The sequence below is a fragment of the Scleropages formosus genome, chromosome 1 (assembly GCF_900964775.1).
Source record: "Scleropages formosus chromosome 1, fSclFor1.1, whole genome shotgun sequence".
NCBI classification, from domain to species: domain Eukaryota; kingdom Metazoa; phylum Chordata; class Actinopteri; order Osteoglossiformes; family Osteoglossidae; genus Scleropages; species Scleropages formosus.
The window spans coordinates 42,814,700-42,826,058 of NC_041806.1; the positions used below are offsets into that span (position 1 = coordinate 42,814,700).

Sequence of the window (11,359 nt, forward strand, 5' to 3'; positions counted from 1 at the left end):
TCATCATTTGAATGTTTTCTTAATTAATATCTTATCAAGCCCGATCAGTTCAAGACTGAATGATTCATACAAATTAACCACATTAAGGGCTAAGGGGTGGATAACACGCGGGAATTCGTAATCTGTTAAAGATAAGAGGCAGGGTTTATAGATAAGTATTGTGCAACACACACTTTCAGAACCGCTTGTCCCATACGGGGTCACGGGGAACCGGAGCCTAACCCGGCAACACAGGGCGTAAGGCCGGAGGGGGAGGGGACACACCCAGGACGGGACGCCAGTCCGTCGCAAGGCACCCCAAGCGGGACTCGAACCCCAGACGCATGGGAGAGCAGGACTGTGGTCCGCACCACCGCACCCCCCCTATTGTGCAACATATAGAGCTTATTTATACCTTAAATTATGTGTAATGATTTTTGTATTCGCTCATGCCTGGGATTAAGAAACCGTGCTCTGGGAAGATGGCCATGATTAACATTAAAAAAAAAAAGTTTTGTGTGTTGAGCACACCACCCACCCACACACACACACACACACACACGGAAGACGCGTGTTTTTAGTGACAGACAGGTATTTCCCTGGAAGCGCTGCAAGAGTTAATACGCGGCTGCTGGGCTGGTTTTGCTCAAGGTGCGGCGGTCATCCGTGATAGTAAATGACGTGAGCGAGCCCTGAACTAACGGAGCAAAGCAGGAAATACCCCACACAGCGCTCAGGTGTAGACGGAGACAAGCGGTTTGTGTTCTGCCCCCGAAATTGCGAGGATTGGGGCGAAACCTTCCCTGAAATGAGAAGGGGGGCGCGGTCCGGGGTCCCCCAGTCCAGCACCCTGCCTGCGCTCTCCCCACACGGCGTCATGACCTGAGCTGATCTGCGCCGAAAGAAAAAAAAAAAAAAAAAACCACAAGGCACCTTGCACCTTCGGTCATGGATATCGGACAAAGGTTCGTCCTGTGGGTTCGGAGCCACTGCTGCCACGACAAGTCGTCCGCGGACATCGAAACGAAGCCCAAGGCCAAGGGAAAAGACATCGTGGTGCTCAAGAATGACCACGTGGACGCCCCCAAGAGGCCGCTGCCCCCGCTGCCCCCCAGGGACATGTACGTGGCCCTGTATGACTACACGGCCCGCACGGCGGACGACCTGAGCTTCAGGGCCGGAGACCGGCTGGAGGCGCTCAACAAGACCGGCCCCTGGTGGTTCGCCAGGGCGCTCACGGGCATCTCGGCCAACAAGGAGGGCTTCGTCCCGGCCAACTATGTGGCCCAGGAGGAAAGTCTCTACGCCGAGCCGTGAGTCCTCTTGTTTTTCTTAGAAGTATCAGAATCAGAATCAGACTGAGGTTTCAGTGACGTACACAAGGAATTTGCTTTCAGCTTTGTTTGTTGCTTTCAGTACAGACATGATGATGATGATAGAAGATAGATAGCTGACGCATAATAAAATAGCATATTTAGAGACTAAAAAAGAATAAATAAGAGTACATTTGTATTAATAATAATAATAATTATTATTATTATTATTATTATTATTATTATATTGAAATACATCTATTACAAATCACAGAGCACTCACTCTTCCAGTCACAGTGTTACCTAAAGGAGTAAAAACACAGAGACAGTACTTAATGTCATTTCTTGTACGATTAAAATACTATTCCACACCTTTGAAACACACCACCGACCACGTCAGGCCATACACGCTTCTATGAGGATATTCTTCTTTTGGCATTGTTGTAAGAACAGTGTTCCTTCGCATAGCCTTTTTGTGTACTCTTCTTGTTCAAACATTGATTGTGGTGACTCTTTTTTTTATTTTTATTTTAATTATTGCGATGTAAAAAATACATAAATCCTGGCCTGATTTAGAAAGACAGGGTTCCCAAAGTGCAGTTTTATCCAGTTCTGTTTACTATGAGGAATGGGCTGATTCACATGAAGAATAACTGTGTATTTCCAACAAGACGCTCAAGGTAATGAGCAGGTTGCGTTATTGTTTAATGGTTAAACTGGAGTACTTAAGCAAAACTGAGGGTGTTTGCCATACACACATGCTATAGTGTTGTGTGTTTTTTTTTTTTTTTTTTTTTTTTTTTTAAAAAAGATCTTGTTCCCTTTCCGTTTTACATAGTTGCTGGTGTATTTCATAAGTGCTCTTCTTTTTAGTACTGTGATAAGTTAAAGTGGACAATTTGCAGAGCACGTTCATCGGAGACGATACACTATGGCATGAGGGTGTGTTAATAGCTCAGTTTTCCACAATATCCTCGGACTGGAAGTGTTTCCTTACCACTGAATTACTTAATTGCCCCCTGGCACATCACTGAGCACAAGTGAGCAAAGAGCAGCTACATTCACCTAGTGTCAATTGAACCATTTTATAGTCTATGAAGTTGTTCCGGTTGTAGTGTATTACTGCAAATCTGTAAACTTTTTATCATATTTATGTTATCATTTCACCAGTTTAGACTTGGTTAATAATTATCAAGTTTCAGGAACTACTTTGCTTAAATTGGGCATAGTTTAAAGTTCATCACAGAGCCTCTTTTGAAAATTAACATTATGTGGTGAGGAAACTCTCCAAGAGAGAAATCAAAATTTATGGACATGCAAAGCGGAGACTATTGATCTGCGACTAAATTCTCAACAGGACAAAGCAGGCAGAATGAGAGTTTAATCTGATTTCCACTCTGGCTTAAGTTTATGAATGTGTCATTTAAAAGATCCACACTTGACAGTAGTTTATGGAAGATTTTAACATCCCTCTAGCCAATCCAGGTGAGACTGGAGGAACAGGGAGGCAAGAGAGTAACAAATCATCTATGAACGAGTTTAGTAGTAGTCTGATTGATGGTAGATTTGAGGTTAACAGGCGTTCAAGACGGTATGAGCCATGGCAACTCCACACTATGGAGAACCGGAATTGGTGAAACCATTAATTTACAACTTTGTTCATGCTTCCTAACTGGTTATTTTCCCTTGTTGTTGGTTATAGGTGGTACTTTCAAGACACTAAGAGGGTAGATGCTGAGAAGATGCTATTGTCTGAGGGGAATGAGACAGGCGCCTTCCTCATCAGACAGTGTGAAAGTCAAAAAGGAGAACTTTCGCTTTCAGGTAACTTCTGTGGAATAAGGAAATTGAAGTAAAAAAGGGGCAAAGGACCAGAATTCCACCCTTGATACTCAAACTCGGTTATTTATGATTGAGTCCTGCCATATGGTATATCGGAACATTCTCTTTCAAAAAACACACAGGACAAGATAGGTTTCCACATTGCAATGGTGACATGTAAGTGACATTTAAAAAAAAAAAAAAAAAAAGGTGTTGAATGGTATGGTAATTTCATGAACTGTACTAGTGCAATGAGCTGATAAGAGTGTGAAAGAAGCTGAAACATTTCCTCATTCCACATCAGTGTTTGTCTTCTGCATTTTTCAGGAGCTGGGCTAAAATGATTTGAAGTGTAGAAAGCATACAGTGCTAAATATACAGGACCATACACACACATTTTCTGAACCGCTTGTCCCATACGGGGTCGCGGGGAACCGGAGCCTAACCCGGCAACACAGGGCGTAAGGCTGGAAGGGGAGGGGACACACCCAGGACGGGACGCCAGTCCGTCGCAAGGCACCCCAAGCGGGATTTGAACCCCAGACCCACCGGAGAGCAGGACCCGGTCCAACCCACTGCACCACCGCGCCCCCGTTACAGGACCATAAAGCACAGCAAATAATAGTAACCTCTGTCCTCATAAAGCAATCAGAATCTGATAAAAACCAGAACACACATTGAAACAGTTCCTCCTCTGCATAAAATGCATGTTTTATTCCTGTCAGTGAAATAAAATACTGAGCTTCACTTTTTTCCCTCCCCAGTTGCTTGAGAGAACCAAAAGTGACAAGTCAAATAAATCTGGCCATGTATTGATTAGTTAGCACTAGCTGACACTATTTGGCTGTAATGTTTAGCGCTGAAATATTTTGGTCCCCCCCCCGCGTTGGCTTCTATGTTTTGTGTGTCACTTGCTCTGTGTACTTTGGCACCAATATTCTGTTTCTCCTCTGTTATGTGCCTTTGGTCTTGAATTGGCAAGGCCACAAATTTCCAACTGGTCATCCTGGTGTTGTTAGAAAATAGATTCTTCGATCTCAGTGTTGTTTACTAACTCTGGTGTAACTGGTTTTATTTACCTGGTCTCTTACTTTTCTTAAAATGAATTGTGCAAACAGTACCAATACAGTTGTTTTATTCTGTCACAGTACTGGACAATGGGAAGGTGAAACATTACAAAGTGCGGAAACTCGATAATGGAGGGTACTACGTGTCCACAGCAAAAAGTTTTCTGACACTAAAGGAGCTTGTTCAGTACTACTCAGAAAATAACCACGGTCTCTGCGTACAGCTTGGGGAACCATGTAAGAAGGTATGAAATGGCTTTGTATTAATATTTTACATCTTAAGCCATGCATGGGCATGATATGAATATATATATAAATGTTTTGTTTTTTTTTTTTTTTTTTTTTTTTTTTTTTTCCTGAATGAATTTTAAGGGTTCACAAAGATGTATTGGCAAAAAACTATTTTCATAATGTTACTCAGGAGCTGGCTTGTCAGTTAACTAGTTAATTGCCAGAGAGGTGAAACAGTGAACAGCAATGCTAAAGGTCAAACCCCAGATGTGTTACATGTATTGATTCTTCCAGCTGGAAGCTCCCCAGACTCATGGGCTCTCCTACAACACAGTGGATCACTGGGAAATCAGCCGCAGCTCCATTAAACTGCTGAAAAAGTTGGGTACTGGACAGTTCGGGGAGGTCTATGAGGGACTCTGGAATGGCACCACCCCGGTTGCAGTCAAAACTCTCAGATGTGGTAAATTTCAGACTCTAAAATGGCAGCAAACCTTCCTTGCTTTGCTGCTGCGACTCTACAAGAGTTCATGCTCGGTTGCATCTTTGCAAACTGGGCTGCCATGGCGATAACATGATTAAGGCACATTGTCTAGTGAGGAAAAAGGTTTCTCTTTAGATTGCCTGCCTTTTCTCCCAGGCATGACAATAATTATGCTTACTCTGCAGGTAACATGGATCCCAATGACTTCCTCCGGGAGGCTCAGATAATGAAGAAGCTGCGACACTCCAAACTGATTCAGCTGTATGCTGTTTGCACCTTGGATGAGCCAATTTACATCATCACGGAGCTGATGAAGAATGGCAGCTTGCTGGAGTACCTACAGAGTAAGAGCACTCTGACTCCCACACACAATCCATGTCAGGGGTACCATTAAGGCGAGGACAAGGAGAAACTTCAGGGGGAACAGAACTGATCTATATATGCAGCTAGAACCCAGCAAAAAATATTTATATTTTTAGGGTTTCTGGGAAATTGCCCAAGCCCCACTCCAAAACATGAAGCACATTAACACTCAGCATTGTAGTGTGTAACATTTGGAAGATGCACTTAAAATGTGTCCTCTAGAGTGGCCAAAAATGGAAGCGGGCTCTCAGGAGGACAATACTTTTTTTTTTTCATACAATATTATTCTAAGGACAGCAAATGGTATAGTGATTATAGCCTTTCAATCAAGCAAACCTGTTTTAAATCCCTACTCCCTCTAGTTCCCTTGATCAAGGTTCATACCCTGAATTGCTCTGGAATAATTGCACAGCTATATAAATGGGTACATCATTGTAATAGCTTAATACAGAAAATTGCCTTATGTAACATGAGTTTACAGATAAAACGTGCCATTAGGAAGTGTAAAACAGGTTGCTTTACTGTAACTAGTTATATGCTTAATTTTTATGTACTGTACTTTAGAGTTTTTTCTCACAGGCATTGTATGTTAGAACCTGCATCTTCACTGCTGACTGACATCTGATCTTGGGTGTCCTCCCCTCAAACTTGCACCTAATGCTTCTGGGATAGGATCCAGTTCATCACAACCCTGCTCAGGACAAAATGATCAATCTGAGTACAGATAAAATTTGAGACGTAATGCTGTCTGTCTTTAAATCTTCGTCTTCCCAAACGATACCTCCTGCGTCATCCGCTGAAACTTAGTGGACTTTGTATGAATTTAAGCTGCCATTCCTGTTGTTCTTGTCTGGTTGCTCCTGTGCGCCTGACACATTATCTGTGTGTGTGTGTGTGTGTGTGTGTGTGGCTGGTGGGTGGAGCCACAGGGCTTGGTCACACAGCTACTGCCAGCTTGACTGAGATTGTGGTTAAAATTAAACAAGTCAATACAGTTCATATCCATTAATTTGCCCTGTGCTCATTGCAACACTACATATTTATCTTAATAAAACATTAATTGTCATATGTTGTAAGTCACCAGTGCATTGAATTATTAACTGTCATAAGGGCTTTAGAAGCACAAAGCCAGACTTACTAATTTGTTTACCTGTTTATACAGATGTGTAATTTATATACTTTTTTTTTTTTTTTTTTAAATAAAAAAAAAAAAAAAGCTGGAATGATTCAGAATAAAGACCTTGTCCAGGGGTACTCAGTATTTGTTTGGTTTCTTCAAGTGCAAGGCAACATGTCTAACCACTGTACTACCTGCCATGCTAGTTGAGGTGACACACCTTTCACAACATGGAGAAGATGGTATTAACCCTTATGACTCCAAGTGTTATCTTACTCTGTGCTCACTTGTTGGGGACAGATACCCTGTGTCCACTGAGTGGATGGACATGACACAGTATGTCCAGAGTTTTTAGCTGTAGGTTCACATTGGTATTTGCCTTGCATGTCATCTGTCATATTAAGAAAACCCTTCATTCTGCTTCTCCAGAGGACAAGGGGAAGGAACTTCAGTTCCATGACCAGGTTGAGATGGCGGCCCAGGTTGCTGCAGGGATGGCCTACCTGGAACAGCAGAACTACATCCACAGGGACCTGGCTGCCAGGAATGTGTTGGTTGGCGAGAACAACATCTGCAAGGTTGCAGACTTTGGCTTAGCCAGGGTCTTCAAGGTGAGGCCTTGGCCCGTAGTGATGGATACTATTCCCGCCATTTGCTCTGCAAATTATTTGGTATAATTCTAAAGAACAGTCAGAGAAGTGTCTAAAAGCTGAGACAAACCTCAGAGAAGGTGTCTTTTTGTAGAGGCTCACTCCTCCAAAATGAACGAGCGTTAGATGTATGGTGGAAATTTTTCTTCACACAACCAGGCTGCAAGTTTGGGTTCTGTGTTAATCAAAGTAAAAGAACTGACTTCTGAGTCTGATGGCCCTCAGAGGGTCATTTATATTTCAGTAGCTGCTATTGCTGGTGAAAATCTGGGTGAATTCACATTTTGATGTGCATGCATAGCTCCAAAGAGTGATTTGGAATTTGTTAGAATGTGTATTTTGAATTTCTATCCCTGTTACAGATTAATGTTTGAGGTATTTCTTTGTCAAGATAAATTAGTGATATATTAATTTTTAACTAATGCTTTGGTCCTAGGCAACATAGTTGATATCCTACATCAAGCTTATGTACCCATCTATACAGAAGAGCTATTTAACACACACATAAAGGGCAAATTAGTTTCACCTGAAACACACATCTTTGTATTGTGGGAGGAAACCAGAGCACCCAAAGGAAACTAGACACAAAGAACATGGCAGCTCCACACAGATGGATTCAAACTAAAGCTGTACTGTTTTCTCTGGGCAAGGTGGACAATGAGAATGTGTATGAAGCCAAAGAGGGCTCCAAGTTCCCAGTGAAATGGACGGCACCCGAAGCCATCAACGCTAACAAGTTTTCCATCAAATCGGACGTTTGGTCCTTTGGCATCCTAATGTATGAAATCATAACCTTTGGGCAGATGCCTTATCCAAGTAAGACTGCTTTCAGTAATTGTTTTTGTTCTGAATCTCAGTTCATACTGTGACTATCGAACAGCCATTTCTTTGCATGTTTATTCAGTGCAGCGCAGGATTTCCCATTGTGCACTGTAGGCGCACAAAATTTTTAGGACCTGGGAAGGAAAGGGGGGGAAAAAAATTAAAAGCAGAAAAAAATGAGAAATTAAGGACAGAATAAGGAAAAATACTGACAGAAAATGAGTGCTGCTGAAACTTAAATTACATTTTGAAAACATAATTCAAGAATTTCTTGGCATTTCCTCAGAAAGCTTCTTTCTTTGGCTTCTCCATCTATCATGTGGTTTAGCATTGGGATAGTTTAAGTGCTTCATGTCTATCAGTGTAATTCAGTTGGCGTTTACTCTGCTTTTTACTCCTGTTTTTGTACATTTCGGAGTTTGGAGTGGAAGTGCCCAAGGCTACAAACACCACAATCCAGCCCTGATAGAATGAGTAAGAGAGGAACTAAGTGCGGTGGTGGTTTGGGTGGAGTGGAGAATGAGTGAGGAAATGGCTGAATAAATAAGGTGACTGCGATAGCGAGATGGAGGAGGATGCTGGGAAGAATTTTTTTTTTTGAGTAATGTGCCCTGCAGCTGACTGCTCAGAAGATTTCAGTTGCAGTGATTATTCCTTTAAACGGCTTTAGAGAACCATTTCACCAACCTGCGCCAAAACGAAAGGAAATGGGACACATATCCATGAAGTAAATACTTCAGACGACAGTGTCATTTTAAGGATAATTTTTGTGTCCACCATGGATGGAAAAAAATTCAATTTGAATTGACCTGAACCATGGACTTAGTGTTATAATAAAGTAGTGATTTGGAAATGAAAACATGCTGAAACATTACCAGAGTCTTGCTTTAAATAATGTCTCAAAAATTTGAGAATGCTGCACATTGAGGTTGGGGGGGAGGGAAAACACACACAGAGGAAAGTCCTGCTAAAATTTAACTTTGGTGTAAAAGCAGACAGAAAAAAGTTTCTGAAATTTAACATTGTGGAATGTTTGTGCAGACACTAGTTGTGATCATTAGTCTTCGTACTATTCGAGTGCTGCTTGTTGGCCTGTACTAGGCCTTGTTTGGTCCTTAATGCTTTGTTGCCTGTCGTTGTTCCATATGAACCAGCCATGAGCAACTACCAGGTGATCCAGGTGCTCCCCAGCGGGTACAGAATGTCTTGCCCTGCCAACTGCCCCACTGTTTTCTACAACATCATGATGGACTGCTGGAAGGAGAATGACTTTGACCGGCCCACGTTCGAGACGCTGCAGTGGAAGCTGGAGGACTACTTTGACTTGGATGTGACTTCTTATGCAGACACCAACCGTATACCTTAGTGCTCCCCCCCCCCCAGTCCTACTAATGGAGGAATAATCTGGAAGTCTTTGTGGTCTTTGAACACTTGCCTCTGCTGGACTGGATTTTGAAGTTTCTCAACTTTATCACAAGGCAAAAGTTTTTTTTTTTTTTTTTTTTGGGTCAATTAGTAAAAATTGTGGAAATAATGGAGGAAAAATGAAGATCTTTTCATTGGTCCATAAAGGGTACAGTGCACCTCCTGCTCTAAGTGTGTCGTGTCTTTGGTCTGTATGGTATTGAGGAGGTGTCCTCATCTGAACACGTGTGCATCACACAGACTGGCATGACCTAGAATGCCTGGTTAAAGCGCCAAATTACCTGTTTAGTCAGGTGCAGTTTAACATTAGTACTGTACTCATGTACATTATTAATAGTAGTCAACAGCTGTGATTATATGCATATGTGTTTCGTTTGTCTCTGGATATGTTTCCTGAAAGATCTCAACTCAAATTTGTACTTAAGCATTTTTGTTTTAAATACTAGACATTAACTAACATTTGCTTCTGAAGGACTTCTATCAGCTGCCACAGACTAGGGGATTGAATCATAGCCAGCAAGATATTTAATTTGAGCTGTGTATGTGTCTCCTTTTCAGACTCTTGACACATGAAGATAATCACAGCTAAGTACCTGAAGTTGTGATTGCAAGCATGTGAAGCCAATTTCCCTGCAATTTGAGTTATGTTTTGATGCAAAATAAGGGTGATTGCAGTCAAGAACACAAATATTTGTAGGTGAAACTTTACATTTTTGGATTCACTGCTGTGAATAAAGTGGTAGAGAGGAATATCTGACTAGGCTCATAAAATCATGCAGTAGAATTTCTGTGGCTGTTTTTATTAAATACTTTATTTCATATGTATAAAAGTCATATCGATCACTTTGGATCAGTTGATAGAAAATTTGGATAAATTTTATTCGGAGTTCTTCAGAGACCAGAGTAACAACAAATGGTGCATTATTTTGAGAATTTGTAAAGAATTTATACAACTTATTTAATTGTTATCATTGTACATTTCTTTCTAATGCTTAGAGTGAATTTTTTCCACTGAATTACAATCAGAATTGCAATATAAGAAATGACAGCAATATGTCAAAGTTAATTCTGTGAATCATCAGGTGTTAAATATTACTACTGTATTAAAACAATATCTGGCTGTTTGTAAAACCTAGCAAAAATGGTACGTTGTGTGGAGCTATTAAATACAAGTGCAATGGACAATATTTTGTAGTAATAGCATGTTAAAACTTGCATGCATTTTATATTTTTAGTTTGAATCACTTAAATTACTGAATTTATCAAAACATGTTTTCATTTTCTCTTTGAATGCTTTTTAATAGCCCAGGCCTCATGGGCTGAGTGACTGTATTTCCCTCCACCGTCCACCAGGAGGCGGTAACACATTTTCTGTGAACTGTCTAGAAGTTTCTCACACGTCATTCAACCGAACAGGAATTTCTGGAAGCCCTTAGAAAATCAAGATAAGCCAGCTTTGTAAACAAAACTTTGTCTCTAGCCTTCCAGTGTGACTTTCTGTAATTCCACAAGTGCAAGGGTTACAATGAATAAATGTAATGGTGAATGCAGCAAAAAGACTGATTGCAGTGCCTAAATACTCATTTATTGAATGCAAGCCATCATCTTATTGAGGATGCTTTGCCAGATGAACAATGCCAGTTATGCAACACGTGGTGTCGTTTCCACCGTGACCCCTACGACAAGTTGCAAGGATATGTTTATTACAATTAGCTTATTTTGCACAAGTTTCCACGTGGAACTCTACCTGCTGAATTTACCATGGGAATGTTTTCACATCCTGTACTGCGGCAGCTGGTCCTGACTTGTCATAAGGAGTGCGGTCGTGAAGACGTTATGAAATAGGGTTGCACGGATCACAACCTCACCATCATATGATCTTATTAGTTGCATGACTGACATTCATCCATGAGTAGCTCTGTGTATGAAAAATGATGCATTAAAAAAACCAAAACCTACACAGCTTCTCTGTCTGCACTGATGTTCAGAACCTAATGAGTGTTGTGTATATGAAGATCCGATATTCTGACACATTTGCACTACAAAAGAGTAAATCAGAATCACAGAGAATGCGCGGTATGTAGAAT

The 11,359-nt window shown here is 41.2% G+C and overlaps 1 protein-coding gene across 1 annotated transcript; it reads left to right on the top strand.

Moving 5' to 3' along the window:
* Positions 1 to 606: 606 nt before the first annotated feature.
* On the top strand, positions 607 to 10,829 carry frk (fyn-related Src family tyrosine kinase). Its single transcript, XM_018743809.2, has 8 exons — positions 607 to 1,292; positions 2,995 to 3,116; positions 4,262 to 4,425; positions 4,706 to 4,874; positions 5,081 to 5,239; positions 6,805 to 6,986; positions 7,676 to 7,841; positions 9,002 to 10,829. The coding sequence occupies exons 1-8, from the start codon at positions 928 to 930 to the stop codon at positions 9,211 to 9,213; spliced, it is 1,539 nt and encodes a 512-aa protein (XP_018599325.1). The 5' UTR covers positions 607 to 927; the 3' UTR covers positions 9,214 to 10,829.
* The last annotated feature ends 530 nt before the right edge of the window (positions 10,830 to 11,359 follow it).